This window comes from Trachurus trachurus, assembly GCF_905171665.1.
Source record: "Trachurus trachurus genome assembly, chromosome: 18".
NCBI lineage: Eukaryota > Metazoa > Chordata > Actinopteri > Carangiformes > Carangidae > Trachurus > Trachurus trachurus.
This window is the reverse complement of record NC_139909.1, coordinates 9,346,662-9,368,513: the sequence shown is the minus strand read 5'-3', so window position 1 is coordinate 9,368,513 and position 21,852 is coordinate 9,346,662. Positions and strand designations below refer to the sequence as shown.

At 40.4% G+C, this 21,852-nt stretch overlaps 1 protein-coding gene across 1 annotated transcript in view; it reads left to right on the top strand.

The window, feature by feature from the left end:
- The window catches only part of col4a6 (collagen, type IV, alpha 6), a gene marked incomplete at both ends in the record, with an annotated part of 125,963 nt that overhangs the window by 52,520 nt on the left and 51,591 nt on the right, over window positions 1-21,852 (top strand). Inside the window, one exon of the mRNA XM_083993040.1 lies at window positions 18,401-18,478. Coding sequence (XP_083849166.1) covers window positions 18,401-18,478 — 78 coding nt within the window. The remainder of the gene's footprint in view (window positions 1-18,400; window positions 18,479-21,852) is intronic.

The window sequence follows — 21,852 nt, the reverse complement described above, 5'->3', positions numbered from 1 at the left end:
TTTTCAATTGAAATAAGTAGAACATCTGCCAGTGAAAGCAGGTTTTTTGTGCTTGTAATAAGAAACTGTCAGGTTTTTCTACTTATTTCATGCTTGAAAAAAGTAAAAAGTGTCTAAAAACAAGCTACTTTTTAATGTGATGAGTCTTATTTTAAGTATAATGAGATTTGTTTTGACTAGAAATGACATTTTGACTAGAAATAAGACAAATATTCTTGGTAAGATCTTGAGTTTTTGCAGTGCAGGATCCATGCTGCTGAAGTGTCTTTGAGCAAGAAACTGAATCTCCTCCTCCTGCCCTCTGACCTCTGAGCTTCTCCCTGTTGGGATCAGAGATTGGACTTTTCTTTTTTTGCTTTTTTCTGATGCGATCCAGACTGTCCCCACCCGTCTGGGTAAAACAAACACCGGGGATGTGCAGCGTTTCACTCGCTGCAGCCAAGTTCGTTATTAGTCACCGTGATGAGTTTGTTTAATGGACCAGAAGCTGCTGCTGCTGCTGTTTGTGATCCAGGAGGATAAAAGTGAAATTTAATGGACTGGTAATTCCTGTGGTCTTGTTGTAGCGCTGCAGGCTCCTCCAGGTGTGAGTGTGTGTTGTGGGTCAGCGAGAGGAATCCCCCCCCCCACCCTCCTTCGACTCGGCTCCACGTCGCCCCCTGTGGTTGAGACGTGTAGTAGAGAGAGAGAGAGAAAAAAGGGAGTCGAGGTCCGTTTTCAGACAGTGTTTTGATTCCTGGATGAATCAGAGCTTTTTTAATTTAACCTCTGCGGTTTCGATATCGGTCTGAGCGACTTGCAGAAGCAGCGGTTAGCCTGGTGAGCCAGACTGTGGTGACGGTGAAGTGCACGCTCTCTTTTATTCATGTGGGCTGAAGCTGTTTGCACAAGCACTTTGACTTCAATCAGCAAGAAAAAAGAAAAAAGAGTAGACACAGCTGATGGAGGATGAGTCAGGAGAGGAGAAACAAAAACACTGTCTGTGTCATCAACCGATAAAAAAAGAGACAGATAGGTTGAATAGGTGGAGGAAGAGTTTGTGATGGTGATGAATAAACTTCAACCACAACTGCAGGTAAGTCAGGTGTTGTGGTCGGTGCAGCTCTGAGGGCGAGGTCGCAGGAAGTGAAGCGATAAATGGAGGGATGAAGATGGAAAAATAAAAGGCAGGAAAGGCACAGGTCAAACTTATATATATATTCAAACGTATATACTCAGAAACATCGTTTTTTTTTACTTTGACCTTAAATTATCAGTGTTTTAGACAGAACATCAAATTTACCTTAGTTTTTCATTGAATTCTGTATTTATTTTTAATATTATCTTGTATTTTTTCAGTGTAAAAAATCCTTGTGGACTCTTTATTTGTATTTTTATGAGTTTTTACGCATCTTTGTAATTCAATTATGGATGTAAGACTCAATGTGCAGGTGAGGACGGGTGTGTCACATATTTAAAAAAGAAAAGAGAAATCCAGTTCCTTAAACTCACAAATTTAATCTGATGCAGTAAAACATGTTAATAAACTAAATTAATTGTCTCAGAGTCTTATAATATTCATCCAAGTGATTAATTATTGAGCTTTAGTGGTGTTTGTACTGTAGGGTTAGCACTGAGGCTAGCAGTTTCCTTCTGCTTCCATTCACTATGCTAAGCTAAGCTAAGCTAACATCGCCTGGCTTCATGTCACGTCCAAAATGTTGAACTTCCTCGTCAGATTGTTTCAGTCCACCTTAAATATGAGTCAGATGATGACAGAACATGTTTCTGTGGTTCTGGTTCTGTTTACTCAGTCTGCAGGTGTGGAATTCAGCAGTGTGCACACATGGGAGGAAACACACACACACACACACACACACACACACACACACACACACACACACACACACACACACACACACACACACACACACACACACACACACACACACACACACAGATTAGCTACCACGACTTCTTCTCACAGCAGCTCGACAAGGCCAAAAAAAAGAAGAAGTTGTGTTTCTGTTTGTTAAACTTCCGTTGCTAAAAATAGTCCCTCCTGTTTGGCAGCGGGAGACGCTGAGCTGGGTGTAGTTTGGCACGGCGGCGGGATACAGTGAGGTTACCTGAGGTTGGAACAGAGTTTTTAAGTCGCTAGGCTACAGTACGTGTTGTCGCCGGCTACGGTGGGTTGTGACACGTGTTGTTGTTACCATGGTGACGAGAACACTTAAAAACAACTTTTTGTTACAATGTTACTTTTTTCTGTTGCAGGCTAATGATCTGCTTCTTTCTTTCTTTCTTTCTTTCTTTCTTTCTTTCTCTACTACTACTTCTTTCTTTCTTTCTTACTTACTTTTCTTTCTTTCTCTATTTATTCAGTTCACTCTTGTTTCTTTATATTTGTCTCTCTTTTTGTTTCTTTCTTTTGTAGGCTATTTTTCTTTATCTTTCTTTCTCTGTTAATCTCATTCTCTGTCTTTCTTACTTTTTTCTTTCTTTCTTTCTCTAATACATCTGTCTTTCCTTCTTTCTTTCTTTCTTTCCCTACTACTTCTTTCTTTCTTGTTTGAGTGTTTATTTCTCTCTGTTTCTCTCGTTCCCTCTTTCCATCTTTCTTTCTCTCACTCTCTTTCCTCTTTGCCTTCCTTTCTTTCCCTATTTGTTCAATTCTCTCTTGTTTCTTTATATTTGTCTCTCTTTCTTTTGTGTTTCTTTCTTTTGTAGGCTATTTCTCTTTATCTTCATTTCCCTGTTTGTTAATCTCATTCTCTTTCTTTCATTTTCTAATACTTCTTTCTTTCTTTCTTTCTTTCTTTCTTTCTCTCTGTGTCTTTGGGGACATTTCTTCTTTCTCGTTGATCCATAGGGAGCCACTGATCAGTTTACACTTGTTGTTCGCACGAAACCGTAAACCACCGTGTGTGTGTGTGTGTGTGTGTGTGTAGCTATGTGACAGGCACATTAGCCGTGTCTCAGATTTCTAACCTCTAATATAGGAGCTGTAATTGCTCTTCTATTGTCGTGTCTATAGACCAAACACACACACACACATATATAAAGATGTGCACACACATGTTCTTTACACACATGAACACACATCGCTCTGAGCCATGAAACCAAAATCACACAGATGGAGCCAGATCCTGTTTCTAGGTTTTTTTCTCCTCCTCCTCCTCATCTCTCCATCCTTCATTCTCTCACCATAAGAGATAATTTTCCATCTGTCCTTCATTTCAGTTTCTTTTCATCGCGGCTTCTATCTGTTGGAAATCATTACATCACTTTTTTTTCTCGCCCCCACTACTATTTAATCCTTTCACCTCCCCTTTCTTCTTCAAAAGCACCTGGTTCTCCCCCTCCAGGCCGGGGGAGTGGGAGGTGGGAGGTGGGGAGGTGGGGGAGTGGGGGGCGTTGAATCTCCTTCAAAGGAGGTGATTATCAGAGCGTTTATCTGGAGGGGTGGGCACTGCACTGTCACTTCGTGTGTGAGCGTCCTCAACGATTTTTAGCAACATGTTCAGATCTGTGGCATGACCTTAGAAATAAAATAGTTACTTGATATAACATAGCATGTATGTATGATACTTGTTAAATAAAGTTTACATTCAAAATAATAAACACTATGCACGTATGTTAAAATGTACATGCAACTTTGTACAGATTGAGTCAGATTGTTGCACATGATGATGACAATTATGGAGCTAAATAAGGAGAATGAAACTCAAATTATTTCTAAGTTAATAAAATATTCACTGATTAACTCTCCTTGTGAAAATTAAATTTTGACATGTTAAAAATCACAAATCCTATAGAAAATTAATTGATTGAAGATGTTGAAAACTTAAACATTAAAGCAGAAGTAAGCGATCTGGTCGTTTTGGCTAACTTCTTGTCAGCCGATGGAGTTAGCAGTCCCCGCCCTCGTCCCTACGTCACCACATTCAAGCGCATCCCTTGGCTGCACACACAGAGAGGACCGCCCCTTTATGCCGTTCTCTCTCCTCATTGGATAAAGGTTGTAGGATACAAGGAAAGTTTTCTCCTCGGCTTACAGCAGAGCAGAGTGACTGACAGACCTGTGTTTCAGACCAAACACTCTATATTAGTGATTGCTGTTGGAAGATAGAACTATTTAAGACTGGGCTGTTGCAGTGGTATATTTGGCTGTAGCCGACCATTAGCCAACCATGAGCCGGTATTGAAACAGCAGCAGTTGTATTTTGACACTGAGCCATTTGTGAGGAGGCCAAGTGTTACAGCTAAAATCCTTAAGAACAGTTTACAGAGTGAAACCCTGATAGTGTTTACTTTATTTGTATAGAAGCATCTTTTCTTAATGGACTTCTGACTGTGCAGCCAAAAAAAAAAAAAAACTCCTCCTTGTTTACTACACTGTAGTTCGACTCCAGAGCTTCATCTCCGCTCTGGCTTTACTCAGCAGCTAATGTCAACATTATGTTACATTAATGGATGCTCTGGTGTCACAGGCTGGATGTGTACTGTAAATATTATCTTTAACTAACTGAAATCATATCATAAATATCTCTTTGTGGTCTACTGTGACTTCTCTGTGTGCGGTGGTGTCGCCGTGGATTCATCAAACGCTCTGTAAACAGTTTGTGGTCAGATTTAAAGTCTCTTCTGTCAGCACTTGTGAGGGGAAGTGATTTATCAGAGTAATAATCCCGTCACTGTTGCACACGGAGCAGAGTGGAAATCAAACCCAGATGCTCAGCTACACAGACGGGATGTTTAGAAAGCTCAGATCCACCTGCAGACAATGAAGCGGTCCCATGGGGGCGTTCGTTTGGCGCGGTGGTTCAGTGTTTACGTGTCGACTGCCGATTATAAAAAGATGTAGAGGACAACAGTGCTGCTGGTAATGAAGCTGTGTGCTGCTGAGATAACGTCTGAAATGAAATGAAATCACATTTATTTGATTTTTTTTTTCCATGTTGAGCATTATTATATTTCAGATAAATGTCATTTACATCTTTTTGGAGAATATAAATGCAGCAGCACAGCATTTTTTGTGGTGGTCCGTTGTTTTGAAATGGGAAAACCAAAATCAGGAAATGGCTTGTGTACAGAAAACGGAAAACACTTTTTATTTACTACTTCCAGTTTACACTAAAGAAAAAGAAAGAAAAAACCAATGCACAATGGAAAAGGATAATGTCCTCTCATGTTTTTCGTTCTTGGTTTCCATTTTCAATCAAGTCAAGAGGAAACACTTTTTCATTTTCCGTTTTCTGTTAAAAAAACAGAGAATATAAAAGCAGCAGCTCAGCATTTTTTGTGGTGGTCTGTTGTTTTGAAATAGGAAAACCAAAATCAAAATGGCTTGTTTACCTTTTTAGACACAGAAAACGGAAAACACTTTTTATTTACTACTTCCAGTTGAAACCAAAGAAAGAAACACCAAAAAAAAGAGAAGAAAAAACCAATGCACAATGGAAAAGGATAATGTCCTCTCATGTTTTTAGTTCTTGGTTTCCATTTTCAATCAAGTCAAGAGGAAACACTTTTTCATTTTCCGTTTTCTGTTAAAAAAACAGAGAATATAAAAGCAGCAGCTCAGCATTTTTTGTGGTGGTCTGTTGTTTTGAAATAGGAAAACCAAAATCAAAATGGCTTGTTTACCTTTTTAGACACAGAAAACGGAAAACACTTTTTATTTACTACTTCCAGTTGAAACCAAAGAAAGAAACACCAAAAAAAAGAGAAGAAAAAATCAATGCACAATGGAAAAGGATAATGTCCTCTCATGTTTTTAGTTCTTGGTTTCCATTTTCAATCAAGTCAAGAGGAAACACTTTTTTCATTTTCCGTTTTCTGTTTAAATCAAAATAACAGGAGCCTGAACTCTGTTAACCAGTTTTGGTTTTCCTATTTATTCAAAACAAAAATCCACTGTTCAGCTTGTATGTTTTGGGATTTCAAAGATCAGTCAAGCCAACATCAAAAACCACTATAACTTCCTGTCATCACCTTTCAAAATAAATGAACAGTGCTTTCTTGCACTTTTATTTTGCAGACGAATCACAACAGTTTTAGATCTGAGTGCTTTACTTGCAGTGTTTATACTTCGTATTTCCCTGCCGAACCCTTTTCCTGTCGGTTGTTTCCACTTTGTTGGGTGTCACATCATCTCTAACACATCGTTCACGTTCACCTTCTTCTTCCACCTCCTTGTCTGAGCTCTTGTCCGGACAGCATCTGGCAGTTTGTCTTGGCACCGACCACGAGTCTCCGTGCATGCATCGTCTCGAAGTTTCTGAGGTTTTTGTTTTGTTTTGTTTTGTTTTGTTTTTAATTTTAATTGCCGTCGGGTGACATCATGAAGCTGGCGTGTTTGTGCCAGTTTCACCAGTGGGCACCTCGCCACTTCAGTCGGCTTTGCATCTGTCTGGTGCTGAAAGGAGGAGGAGGAGGAGGAGTAGGACGTACCGATAAAATTAGACCTCAGCTGCAAGTCTGTGTTTTGTGATGATTAATCACATCCACTGGGCGATGGAGGATGTGATAGAGACGGTGGAAAACATTTCGTCAGATGGGGGAATCCCAATTTCATTCATTGGCACAGATGAAATGAAAGAATTATAAGATCGGCATTTTTCCACACCTGATTTTTTGATTCCCTTTGAGGAGAGATTTATCACCAGCACATTGACGTTTTTATCTCTGAGATAAGGTTAGGGAGGAGATAGGCTACTTAACAGATCTCTGTGATGGTTGTTGACCCTGCGTGAACTTTAAAACTGACACGCTGCTCTATACTCGGAGGTCTGGGTCTATTTTCAGGCAGCGTTTTGCTAACAGAGAGGATTTATAGCCCCGACTGGACAGCAAGGCAGCAGGGAAACTAAACCCAGACCGGAAGCTCATGTTCCGACGCTGTGGACAGTTGGACGGAGGGGTTTTTGGCTGGAGATGTGAATACTGGTGCAGGATGGAGGGAGGGGGGTGGGGAGGGGAGGGGGGGATCAGGGGCAGCGAAAGTAAGGAGGAGATCATGTGACCTCGGTGATCCCCGTGTGAGATCATCGGGCAGCAGTATTTCTGTCCACACAGGAGGTGAAGTCATCTGATTGGACGCTGCTGCTCGTTACGAGGTGGATCTGTGTACTCTGCTGCTGCTACCAGATCTGTAAATAAGGTGCAACGAAACCTCAAACCTGCCTCATTATGGGGTTTTTCCTGAGGTCATTGGTTCCTCAACTGGTTCCCAAAAGGTCCTAACTGGTGTTCAGTTCAACTATGATAAGAATAAAGCTGCTGTTGTTCCATTGTTTTTCAACAAATCCAATGCATGAGTCCGTCTTCGTAGCGCTGTAGCACCAAGTCCTCAGGTTCCTTGAAGCTTTAAACCTCCAAAGGCCAAAAGTTCAGCTTCTATTTTTAAACAAAATGCTCAATATGTCTGTAAAACAGGAAGCTGCTGTAGTATTTAACTACTGTAATGTAACTCAAACTTGAGCAAAGGGACTCAATTCTTCAATAAACACAGCTCTTTCAAGGGTAAAGTCATTAATGGGTTTGATGGTTTTATGGGATTTCGTTGAGACTTAGATAAATCTCCAGAAATATCTGTTAGCTGCTGTTTTAATGTTATTATTTAGCAGAGTTTACAGTGCAAGTGCAGAAATGATAGTAAGACTTTGACGTTTCATATTTTACTAGGACTTATGAGCTTTGCTGTCATTGCTTAACGACTCCTTGTATAATCAGACGTCCATTACTGGATCATTTGTTTGTTTGGTTTTGGAGAAACTTTTTGCTTAATTTTTCATACTTTTTCTGTAAAGTTCGTCCAGAGAGGAGGTCGCCGCTGTTCGCTGGTGGACTTCCAGAAAACCAGAAAGCAAATGAACCTACAGTATTTTAGAAGAATGGGTTGCATCCATGACCAGGGCCGTAATAAAGTAATTCTGGGCCCCTTGAAAAAATACTGAAGTTGGGCCCCTGCCCCCTGACTTTTGATCACCTCTTTTTTCATAGACTTTATATTATCATTTTTTATTTATCTCAACCAGGGCAACGATGCCAGTCATTCTGATTTAATAGTTGTCTTCTGAAGCTTTTGCGATATTATATGTAGAATAATTTAGTCTAAATAATTTAGATTAGGCTACTGGGGGGTTTTTGCGGGCCCTTCTGGGCTGTGGGCCCCTCACCTTTCTCCCCTATGCAACGGCCCTGTCCATGACCAGGATGTTTCAGGACGTTCTGGCCGTGCAGAGCGATCCTTCACTGAAAACATCTTCCTTCTGAGACCATGTACAGTACAGTATGTCTTATCAGGCACGAGACCCGAGGATACACTACATAAACCCGACACAAGTGGTATTAGCTTAAACATGTATGTAGCACCAGCTCTGTCTGCGTGCCCGCTCTCGCCCCGGTTCATTTTGTTCTTTAAAAAACATGGTCAAATTGCTAAATTCCCCCTCCTTAAGTCTCTAATTATGTCGATGAAGGGGGAAGAAAGAAAAAAAAAAGGAGAAGAGAGAAAGAGAGGGAGAGAGACGACAAGGCGAGGCAGGTTGAGTCTTAATCCCGTCTAATAGCAACGTTTCTGTTCCATCACGACTGCAGAATCTCTAGCCAGAGGAAAGAGGAGGAGGAGGAGGAGAGGGAGAAGAAGGAGGAGGAGGAGGAGTGTGTCTGTACAGTGTGCAGGTTTTTGCATGCGTGCAACTAAGTAGAGATTTATAGGTTTATTACCAGTGGAAAGTAACTAAGTACGTATAAGACCTCACTCGATTTATCTGACAGCAACACACACACACACTCCTGAACTTGACCTTTTACTGTAATATGCAAAGATCATTATGGACCGTGAGGAATAATTAACATTTTACAGTTACTGTACAGCGAGCAAGTTTGGACTCGAGATGAAACTTCATAGCTTATGTCTTTGTTATTTTACTCGATAAGGTTTTCAAACAGGACAAGAAATATGACAGAACATGTACACGTAGTTCACACCTGCAGTGCCAAAGTGATGGATGACCGATAGATAGTGGATAGATAGATGGATAGATATGCTGATGTGTTTTTGGCAGGTGGTTTTGTCTGCGGTCGTGACAACCTCACACATATTTGATCTTGATTTGATTTGAATATTTCCCTGCAGACATGACATCACATCATATCACACCCTCGTGCCTCATAAAGACGTATAAAAGACTTGCAGGTTAATTAATTGTTATGTCATGGAGGCGATTGTGATAGACGGAGCAGCATCAGGGAATTGCTCTCTCTATTTGTGTGTGATTTATGAGCTGCAGTGTGTGTGTCTGTGTGTGGGAGATCCAGCAGCAGCTCAACTCACTCAGTCTGAGTTTACTTTGTGTTGTGAGCGCCAGCAGGAGAAGACTTTTTTGACGTGAAGTCATTTCACAACAAGAGTCTTAACAGGATTAGAGATTGAGAAATGCAGAGTGGATGGAATCTATTATATTGTTTGCCATCTGCAAACATGAGGTCACACACACACACACACACACAAGCTGCAATCAGAGTGAAGGAAAAAGTTCATGGCTGCTGATAGTCCATTCACACACCATTGATTTAAGTCATGTTCACTGAACCGTTCTATGGTGGAGCCTACACCTTTACGTCCATTCATTCCTGAACAGGAAAATGTTAAAATGTCCCCAGATGTTTACATTTTTGTGTCGTTGACTCTATTTTCAAGTCTCGGTGTCACAGAGTCCATAGTTTCTACAACGTAAAACAGGGATGTACTGTATTGATTTTGAAGTGAATGGAGGTCAATGGCAACAGGTGATAAAAGAGAGTGGTTATTTAAAGGACAATTCCAGGCAAATTCAACTGGGGGCTGTATTTTCTTAACATTTTAGGTCTAAAAGAAGGAATCTGAAGATTTTCAGTTTAATTGCTTCTGTTTTGCGGTAGTTGTGTCTGTCCCCCCATCCCCACGGCAGTGATGGATGGGAGTGGATGCAAGTTCTGCTGCTTAGGCTGTTTACATCCCTCAAAGCTGCAAATTTTTTTTCCACAGACAGCGTCAGATGGCGACTCAAACATGCACCGAGAAGTTTGTTTACTTCAAGCCAGTCAAGAGTTGATATTCCTGTGTTTATGACACAAACGGGAGCTTCCGACTGCACGTGAACACACCGAGACTTTGAATCAGATCTAGTTTTACAAACATGTCGGCTTACTTGAAGTAACTAACTTCTGGGTGCATGTTTGAGTCGCCATCTGACGCTGTCTGTGGAAAAAACTACGGCTTTGAGGGATGTAAACAGCCTAAACAGCCATTCATCGCTGCTGTGGCGATGCGGGGACAGACACAACTACCGCAAAACAGGAGCAATTAAACTGAAAACCTTCAGATTCCTTCTTTTAGACCTAAAATGTTAGGAACATACAGCCCTGAGTTGAATTTGCCCGGAATTTTTCGATTAAACACCTTTAAAATGTAATTTGTGGCGTTTTATATGAATGAATATTTACAGTTGAACTTGCAGGAGTCTCTTCCCTGAGGTAGTTCTATGTTTTTGCTTTCAGTTTACTGTGTTTACATTCGCGGCCGTCGGCCATGTCAGCTGGCTGCGTCCTGTTTGGGTCCCTGTTACCGTCACAAATTTCCGCTGTCTGGCCAAGTCGTAGATGACCTGGCTCTAGCTGGGTGGCCCACACACACACACACACACACACACACACACACACACATAAACACACACACACACACTGCACGTGAGCTTGTGTAAAAGTACACAAAGCATGCATGTGAGCTTCTATACACACTTATACACACACATGCAGAAATACATGGATGCATAAATCTGAAACTGCACCTTTATAACCAGGGATGCACAAAGTGTCACCTCGTCACGTGACCCCATGCATGTGTGCGCTCATATACAATCCACACACACACACACACACACATGCACATATACACACAGCATGGAATAAACAGAAGTAAAGGAGGAACGCTGCAGAGGCCCAAACACAGCTGGTTAGTCTCCCGTGGTGGATGTCGGGGTCACAGATGGACCAGAGGGAGAAGAGAAGGGAGAGAGGAAGAGCAAAGGATCTGATGAAGAACAAGGGAAAGAAAAAGGGAGGATGAATAAAAGGAGATACGATGACTAATAAAAATGGGACGGAAGGACGATAAGAGGAGGACGTCACTGGAGAGAGGGAAGAGAAAGAGTCTCTCTCCTCTTATCTCCACCTTGTCTCTCTGTATTTGCATAAGCAGTCGCAACCTTTCTTTTCCCGCTCCCTCATTCCTCAACGTCAAGTTCAGGCGGAGGTGAGATGTTGACGAGGTTCCTCAGGGTCAAGCCGCGTGTCTTCACCGTTCACCACTGTCACTCCCGTGGGTCTCGGGGGGAAGGATTTGTTGGTACAAACCGACACCCGCAAACGCTCCTCCTTCTTAAGTCGACAGCGTCTCCGTCGGTTTGTATTGTGCCAGTGACAGTTTGATTGACAGGTGTTGGTCCAAACTCTGCCCCTCCCATTGGTCGTCCCCGTGTGACGGCGTGCTGATGGACGACACGGTGCAGGGAAAGCACGAAGGGTCAAGTTTTAGTTCTTTTTAACACTGCAAAAACTCAAAATCTTTCCAAGAACATTTGTCTTATTTCTTGTCAAAATGTCTCATTTCTCGTCAAAACAATCTCATTGTACTTAAAATAAGACTCATCACATTAAAAAGTAGCTTGTTTTTAGACACTTTTTCCTTCTTTCAAGCATATTTTCACTTGAATTAAGTAGAAAATCTGATAGTAGAGCAAGTTTTTCTTTCTTATTACAAACAGAAAAAACTTGCTTTCACTGGCAGGTTTTTCTACTTATTTCAGGTGAAGATGTATTTGAAACAAGTGAAAATTATCTAAAAAGAAGTAAATTTAAAAGTGATGAGTCTTATTTTAAGTGGAAAGAGATTCGTTTTGACTAGAAATGAGACAATTTGACAAGAAATAAGACAAATATTCTTGGAAAGATTTTGAGTTTTTGCAGTGATAGAGTCCTTTTTATTCTCTAAGGAACTTACAAACCTCGTTTCCACAAAAAGTTGGGACACTTTTTTAACAGGCGAAAGGACAAATATTAACATATAACAATATAACAATATTTTCTATGTTTTCGCTGACAAATTTCACTCTACGTGCTAAACATTAACATTTAGAAATGGTAAAGTCAGTCACAGATTTTAGTTTTGATTGCATTTTAAGAAAGTGTCCTAACTTTTCTGGAAATGGGGTTCGTATGTTCAGTTCCTCTGTAGTTCCAGGTGTTTGCTGCCATTTTGATTTGATAGTTCTTCAGATGTTACAGGGAATTTGAGACTTATCAAAGGTCTGTAGCGCCTTAAAATCAAGATCTAGTACCGTAAAGATGCACTTCAGATTCACGATACACATTTTTACATACACAATTGAGCAGAAATTTCAAAGGACTGTGGAAGTCCAGTGGAGCGTGGACCCTCCTGCAGATCGCCGCCATCATGTTTGACTACACTGTAGTAGAGTTCACTGTATATTATCCATCCATCATACTGTATCTGTACATCTATAACATACGATGCACGCGAGGCTTTATCACTTATAAAACACGGAGGACTCTCCTGTCCCGTCATGTATGTTGTCTCAGCCTTTTGGCTCAGGAAGCGCCATGTATCCCCTCTTCTGGGAAACTCTAGACTCAACTGCCACCCAGATAACATCAGCACATCCTATAGGAATGAACCGGGCAAGTCCAGGCGTCGGCCGTTTGCCCACCGGTTGCCACTCTCAGCTGCATGGACCCCTTTTTTTTTTAGTTAGACAGGTATTACACAGGACCTTTAAAGGTTAAAGACATACGTACAGGGAAGTGTTTGGACAGTAAAGTATGAGCAAACAACTGAGATGGATCGGGGAACATTAGCTCAGGCTGAAAGACGCATAGTTGGATAATACCACGGTGACAGAGTGGAAGAAAAAAGGGGATTGATGTGTGCGAACACGTCGTTGGATTTATCTAGACAATTGGGAGCGTGCCTGTCCTATCACGTTATATCTCTGAATGTATGCAAAATCGTGAGCATTCATTAACAGTATAAGTCTTAGCCACACTTGTCATCACCGTGTCCCTTGAAATATTCTCTAATAAAACCATTTGTGATTTGTTATGACTGTATTTCAATCTCATTGAGGAGGCAGCAGGTACGAACACCTGAAATACTTGTCTGTTGAATTTGCATTGTGCACCTGTGGGTTTTTTTTGGAAGTAAAGTTGCATAACTATTCAGTTGTTAGGCACAAAACTATATAATGTACGTGTAACCTTTCGAAAGAAAAGATCTCGTCCTGTCAGTCGTATCACACACTCTTTATATGAAGACCCCGAGGAAGACAGTGTAATGTGATCAAAAACTACATACAGAACAGCAACTAAACACTGCAAAAACTCAAACTCTTACCAAGAATATTTGTCTTATTTCTAGTCAAAATGTCATTTGTAGTCAAAACAAATCTCATTATACTTAAAACAAGACTCCTCACATAAAAGTAGCTTGTTTTTAGACACTTTTTACTTCTTTTAAGCAGATTTTCACTTAATAAGTAGAACATTTTGATAGTAGAGCAAGTTTTTCTTTCTTATTACAAGCACAAAAAACTTTTTCTACTTGTTTCAAACAATTGAAATAATCTAAGAACAAGTTAATTTTTAGGTGATGAGTCTTATTTTAAGTTAAGTTTGACTAGAAATTAGACATTTTGACAAGAAATAAGACAAATATTCTTGGCAGGATTTTGAGTTTTTGCAGTGAATGCAGTCGTCGTGGTCCTCATAAAGCTTAAATACAGGAACACACACACACACAGGTTGTGTTTCAGTAGGTGTAACATGATGAGATGATTATGTATCTGTGTCTATCTTCACCTTATTGTCCTCATATCCCTCTTTTATTTGAGACGGTCTTTGTTCTGTATGGGAGAATATAAGTCCCGACAGAGTGTGTGTGTGTGTGTGTGTGTATGTGCGTTCGCTCATGTATCTATATGAGGACCTTTATTGTGTTTTACATACTGTAATGAGGACGTTGCTGGTTTGTTGAGCCTTTTTCACTTGTATGCAGGTTTTTCCAGTGGATTCACATCTGGGTTTTTACCATTAAAGGTTAAACTAAACTGGCGACGGTCCTCACTAGTGTAGATTAAACACTTAACTGCGGTCACGTGCCCGGCTCCACGTGCTCCTGTTAACCTCTAATAACTCATTATTGTGTGCATGCGTTCATGTTTTCCCTCATTGTTCATCCCCTCCCTGGTATTTTAACACCACATCACACATGCTCTGCTCTCCCTCGAGGGCCGCTGGCTTAGCTCCTTGTTTGCTCATATCATCCTTAACTTTGTAACTCCTGGGCGTGGACGGCGCTGCAAACTTTGAGCACATCTCCTCTTCCTCCGCCTATCTGCTGCTTCAGGTGGAGGCCGGATTATGTCTCAGAAAACAATGAATCAGGAGGGCGAATGACTCCTGCTCTGATTGGATGTGCGCACCTCTAAGGGATGTATTCATGTCTTAACAAAAGAGGGATAATATATCAAAAATAACAAGGGTAAAATGATACAGAGATAATAAGAAAGCACACAAGACCCTTTGGCACTGTTTTGTTGAGTTTTTCCTTAAACTGCATCGATTTCTCATCCTGTTTGTCTTTTGAACTTCGTTTTCAGAACCACTAATGCACCAAAGCGCTTGTTTTGCTTCTATTTTTAGCTTCTCGTCTCTTCAGCATCGTTGCCAAAAAAGTTTAATTTGAGCTTCTCCCTCTTTTTCCCTCATCTGTTTTTTTTCACCCATGTTCCCTCGCTCTCTTATCTTTTCTTTCTCTCTCTCTGTCATCCATCCTGAATTTCACCGTTTGCCGGCTTCACTTTCTCCCTCTCCTTTGCCCTCCTTCTGTCACTGTGATTACAAGAGTTGAGGAGATCAGAGGGAAGAAAGCAGGACCAGCACCACTGACCTTTCCCCTCCTTCCCTCTCTCTCACTCCCTCTGCTCTAGGCCAAGCTCGCTTTCTCCTTGTTGTGCATTTTTCTCTCTTTTTCTTTCTCCGACACATCCACGCTTGTTATCTTGTCCTGGCCAGATGGATGGTGGTAGTAGTAGTAGTAGTAGTAGTAGTAGCTGTAGCTGACTGTGTCATTTCATTTGTTGCCAGTATTTATGTTACAATATAAGTTATTCTGCATTTTCTCTCAGTTTGTGACAAAACTATTCATCACTTAATCAAGAAATCTATCAGCAGATGCATCAATATTGAATATAAATGCTTAAATTGCAGCTCCAAGTGTAGTTTTTGTTTGATTTTACTGTACTTAGTTGTGAAGTTGTACAATATGTATTGGCTTCATAAAATTCAGATTCAGATTCCAACAACTTTATTTATCCGACGAATGGCGGTTCCTTTGCAGTTTATATGAATTATACTGATATAGGTAAAAAAAAAAAAAAAAACTTTTTTTTACAGGTCAGATCATATAACATTCATTTTTAAGTATATGGTTATTTGAAACAACTATGTGTGATTTCGAAATAACTATATCTGTTTTAAAGACACAAACCTGTTGCTGTGGAAGCCACATTACAGTGAGCGGCTTTGTTTTACTAAATTGCGGATTAGATTTGTGAAGAGATTTGAAATTTGAGAGGTGCAACTCGGTAGCAGAGGATGATTTATGAATATTTAACCATATATCGATATAATAATGATGATAAATGACGTATTAATTAAGGCTCCGTGCAGTGTTGTATCTCAGTGGTGTCGTGTCGTCTTGTTGACCTTCTTTAAATCCGGATTTCTCAGACGCCTTCACGTGGGATCGTTCCCAGGCTCTTAATATATTAGACTTGAGACCAGCTGATGGGCACTAACAGGGGTCCTGGAGGGGCCCTTGACCCCGATTGTTGTGTATATGAACACTTGGCCGACTGTGTTCATATGAACTAATAATAATACGCCCTGCACTCCTCGTCGCATTTAAGCTTTGACCTGTGCGCTCGCTCCTCCATCCACTCCTGTCCCCTTAATCTCCATCAGACCCCCAGTCAACACCCTTTTGTCCCTCCTCCCCTCCCCTCCTGTCCTGTCCCGTCCTTCCTCTCTCCTCCACGTCTCGCCACCCCGTCGGCAACCATTCATCCGCTAATCATGTTGAAAGGCCAGACACGACCTTTGAGTTTAACCCCTCGAAGGAGACTCATCGGCGATGTTTACTCATGTGGTCAAAAAGGTGGTCAAACATGCTAATTAATGATCTGTCTATGTAAGTCATGTTTTACACTTAAGATTGATTGATCATTGATATATCAACTACACACATATTTCCTCCCACCATGTGGCCCATCGCCCCCCAACCTGGAGACCCCACATGTGAATAGACTAGAATAGCGCTCTGTGTTGTGAAGTTTCAAGGACCTCTCATATATATACGGGCTTATGCCATTCATACGTCAGCTTATAAAAAAAAAAAGTTCTGTAGAAGCGCTGCGTGATGTTTTCATAGGTATCTCAGGAATGCTGCCACCCAGTGAACTGAAGGTTAATCTGAAGTTCACTCGGAGTTTATGAACCACAAGTGGCGTTGAGTTTGTTTTTTTCCGGACGAAAGACGAAGGTTGCTGTCAATAGATATGAATATTGTTGAAGTTTGTGAGATATGAAGACAGCGAAAAATACTTCATACCTCCAGGAAATGTTGAAAGGACTTTGAGTTTTGAGGTTTTGACCAATGGATCTTATGGATACAACATACAGTGCCTTGCAAAAGTATTCATCCCCCTTGAATTTTTCTACTTTTTGTCACGTTACAACCACAAACTTGCACATGGTATATGGTGGTCAAGATTTGTTACAAATAAAAATCTGAAATGAGCGGTATTCATATGTATTCCCTCCCCTGAGTCAATACTTGGTTGAACCACCTTTCGCTCCAGTCTTTCGGGGTGCAGTTTCTGCCGATTCTTCTTTGCAGAACAGCTCCAGTTGAGTCAGATTAGATTGGAGACCGTCTGTGAAGCAGTTTTCACATCTTGCCAAAGATTCTCAGTAGGATTTAGGTCTGTAGGACTTTGACTGGGCCGTTCTAACACAGATAGATCTAACACATCCATCTTCCCATCAACTGTCCCTTCAATTTTGGCCTTTGATTTGTAAAAAATCTTGAACACCATGTATCTTTTCCTTCCACTTCACAATTACGCGCTACTTTGTGTTTGTCTATCACTTAAAACCCCAATGAAATACATTCAAGTTTGTGACAAAATGTGGGAAAGTTCAAGGGGGATGAATACAAGGCGATGTAATACAGTGTATATGTGAGAGTTATGGCTACGTAGACACATCGACCTTGGCATATGACACTACTTTTAAGGTCTGTTTTGGTTTGTACCACACTCAGTCGTCATACAACCTTGACAAATGAGACATTGTTTGAAAAGCTGAAAGTCTCTAGATTCTGTCTTTTAGGGTCATTGTGTCGCTGCAGCAGCTGCACAAACCCAAAATGTATAGGCTACCTCTTTCCATTGGATCTTTAAGAAGAGCTAAACACTTCCATGCGCATCAATCATCAGATCTCAAGAACCATAAACAGCTGTCATCTGGCCTTTTGCGTACAGTAAAGGTTGATTGCGCAAGTCTTTGTGTGTCACTCAAAGGTTTGACATGAATTGGTTTTCTCCTGGTTTAACCTGGCTGATAAAACAAACCACCCACAGGTCACATAAGCATCAAGATTGTAGCTTCCACAGGACTTCATTTAGAGATTTAACTGGTTGTAGTTCAGGTTGTATCTCTGTGACCAATCAATGATGACTTGAGGTCACTGAACGGTCATATAAAGGTTATAAACGCAACACTAACGGGAACATCTCATTGTTAAAACCTTGAAGAACCCGATGCTACACGTTGTGTTTGGACACATAATTAAATCTGCTTTATAAAAAAAGAGATTCACGTTCTTTATCTTTCAACACTCAGAGTCAACTTTGACTCAATCTGATCCTCCTTAAAATCCGGTTTAAATCCTGTTTGCTTTTTTCCTAAATGGCTGTAAATCTGCCAACTTCAGGCTGATGCAGCTGTTGGGAATCGCTCACATCCACGTGATTTTTAGATGCTCCCTGCTCTTTGTTTGATTGTTTACTTTGATTCGCAAGGGGATTTGAACAAAGACTCTTGCAGGATTCACATCAGGCCTCGACGTGAAGGCGTTTGCACAAAAGAAGGGAAACAGTGACTTATTCGCTTTTATCAATCACGAATTTTCCACCACGAAACAAAAATGTGTCTGGTCTCGAACAGTGATTCACTACTGTACATACGTGTCCAAAGTCATTGTTGTAACATCGTGTTCTCTCTTCTTCTGCAGGGTGTAGACATCAACGAGCCGTGTGCAGGCCAGGACTGCAGCAGAGGATGCAAGTGCAACCCAGAGAAAGGCAGCAGGGTGAGTCACAATGTCATCATGTTGTCTCTTCCTCTTCTTCATCATCTGTTTCTGTTGCTGAATCAAAGTCAACATTCAGGCCCAGCCCCTTTAGACTCATCCCTCTGGGTCGTTTGTTTGATCTATTGAAACAAGACGTTGGGCCTTCAAACCACACCGCACTACAAGTGAAAGGGCTACGACACATTTCCTAGAATCCACCAGATAAGTGCCTGAACAGTGGCACAAAAAGGACGACGAACCTCAGAGATCTTGATACCTGATCCTCTACAATCAGACGTCTGCCACCTCCTTCAGTTTTTATATTTCTCAGAAACTTTTGCTCCTATTTTACTGCAAAAACTCAAAATCTTTCCAAGAATATTTGTCTTATTTTGTGTAAAAATGTCTAATTTCTAGTCAAAACAAATCTCTTTCCACTTAAAATAAGACTCACCACCTAAAAATTAACTTGTTTTTAGATCATTTTCACTTGTTTCAAACAAATATTCACTTAAAATAACTGGAAAAATCTGCCAGTGAAAGCACGTTTTTTTGTGTTTGTAATAAGATAGAAAAACTTGCTCCACTATCAGATTTTTCTACTTATTTCAAGTGAAAAAATGCTTGAAAGACGTAAAAAGTGTCTAAAAATGAGCTACTTTTTTATGTGATGAGTCTTATTTTAAGTAGAATGAGATTTGGTTTGACTAGAAATTACATTTTGACTAGAAATAAGACAAATATTCTTTGTAAGATTTTGAGTTTTTGCAATGTTCATACAGATAAAGACAGATGTGACTATTATCTTAGGCATAATGATAATTAAACAGTTATATGTAGTTTTAGCATCTATAAGTTGGATTAGTGCAGATTTCCCTCATAGTTCATCATAGCAATAATGAAATACTTGCACTATGTTGCTGTATAAAGACTATTCAGCAGGGATTTAACATTATCTGTTGATTGGGAGGTGAGGTAAATGTGTTCAATATAAAAAAAAAAAAAACATAATACATTAATTGAACATGTTAATGTCCTAAACAATGTCAGTTATATAAGAATAGACAAAATCTATAATATGATCATGAAATTATAGCGTATTTGCATGAATTATTACCTCACCCAGCTTGAAATAATGAGTTAAGCAATAACATAATAAATCGTGTTTAGACAATGTTTACTCCCAGAAATTTCACAGACTTTGTTTTTCATTATGGTACTTTTCATGTCAACACGTTTATATAAATGTAAATCAGTAGAGATCCAGTTGTGCGATTAGACAGATTGTGTAAAGCAGCTGTACATTTCCCACACAACGATGTTCACTTTCTTAATTATCAATCTCAGCTGAGGTTTTTATTAGTCGATTGCCTTTTTTTTTTTTTTTTTTTTTGCTTCATGGAGAAACGTGCACCTGCAGGGCTCTCTTCTCTCTCTCCACACAGCCACACACATCAGCGCCCACAAACATTATCACTATTTGACATATATCAAAGTGAGCCAGGTGTCGGTTTGTGTAATGCATGCTCCGACAGCCCTCGTCTATGGGCCGCATTGTGATTTCTCCAGGCGAAGGAATCAGATTCAGACACATAAACACAAAGCAGATCATGTCCCCGAGGCGAGGAGCTTGTTTTCTTGGCTTCGCTGCCGTGACATTATAATGTGAAGGAATCTTTCCCCCCTTTCTCTCGCTGGTCTTTGAGGTAGCATCAGACATTAGACAGTGTTTCCACAGGTCTCCTTAAAAAAGACAGTAGATTAACATACATCTCAAGGACGACTGTGAAGACGCTGTAAGAAGCCAAGGTTGAACTGAGCAGCCATAACATGAAAGAGTGGAGGCTTCACCTCCCCTGGGAAAGAAGTGCATGAAATAATAATAAAATAAAATAAAAAACAACACAAAATCCTTATGTAGACATGTAGTAGTTATAAAAGTTAAAGGTAGATGTTTGTATTAAAGCTCATTCATAATAAAGGTAGATGTTTGTGTTAAAGCTCCATACAGTATAAAGGTAGATGTTTGTGTTAAAGCTCCATACAGTATAAAGGTAGATGTTTGTGTTAAAGCTCCATACAGTATAAAGGTAGATGTTTGTGTTAAAGCTCCATACAGTATAAAGGTAGATGTTTGTGTTAAAGCTCCATACAGTATAAAGGTAGATGTCCATGTGTAGTGTGATTATAAAGCAGCTCTAGGTTCTATATTAATACTGTGAAAGTATTAAAGTCTCAGTCCACAGAGAAACGCACACAGCCTGTATTCAGAAACTGAGCCTTAAAACCAGCCGTCAGGACTTCCTGTCACTTTGTGATGTCACAACAAAGCCACGCCCCCTCACCACCTGGACCCACCATCAAACACTTTGCAGGATTTTGGTTTCTCTGGGTGTTTTATTCCAAAATGTGCTTGATTTCTTATTGAAAATCCATAAATGTATCTTCTTATGGATCAAACCTTGGATCAAACCTTAGAAAATTAACTAAAATATTGACGTTAAACTAAAAACAAGATTGTGGTGGCTGTATAACATCCTTTGCACTGATATCCAAACAGCGAGTGTGTGTTACATACAGATCTATACACATGGTTTCCACCTGTCAGCTGTTCACACTTTAGCAGCTCAGCTTTCTGATTTACGACCGCGCCGTAGAGAGACAGGCCGTTAAGAGGTAGAAGCTCTGTGGGTGTTTTTTTTTTATATGTCAGTACGAACCTGCCGGCTTCATAAACATTCCTGTACATTGACAAGCCTCTGTAAAAACCTCCAGCATCATCGGAGGTCGGAGGTGGACGGCTGTAAATGTATCTACAAGTGGAAGTGCTGCAGGTTCTGTCTGATGGTTTTTAAAGTGTCGGAGATGAGGAAACAAGTCTGAGTTAGAAAACCTGATCCGCGCCACTTTAAGAAGCTGCTGACCGACAAGAACTGAGTTTCATTAGCATACCGCAGTTAGAGTCAAGTGGAGATGTTTTAGAGCTACACTGTGGTTTTTAACGCCGTCTTTGAAGATCTGGCTCTGCAGGATACTGAAGTGGACTATTTCTAACTCTGCAGCATTTTAATGATGAGGATTTCAGAGTTAGCTTCTCTGGTCAAACATCACGACCCCAGATAAGTGCAGTCAGTGGTGGTGGGAGGTACTTAACTCAGTAAGAACTTTGATTATTTTTCATTTAAAGTAGTTTGCAGCTTCATATTGTCAACTGTTAATGTAGATATAGTAGATGTCCTCCGTAGGTTCTCGTTCTTCCAGGTCATTGTAGTCGTTAAGTTGCTAAAGTTGAAGGCAACTGGTTTCAGATGAGAGGGAGAAACATCTTCAAGGTCTGAAAAGAAGTCCAGTCACCTTCCCACACCTGAAAACCACAAAATTTGAAGTACATT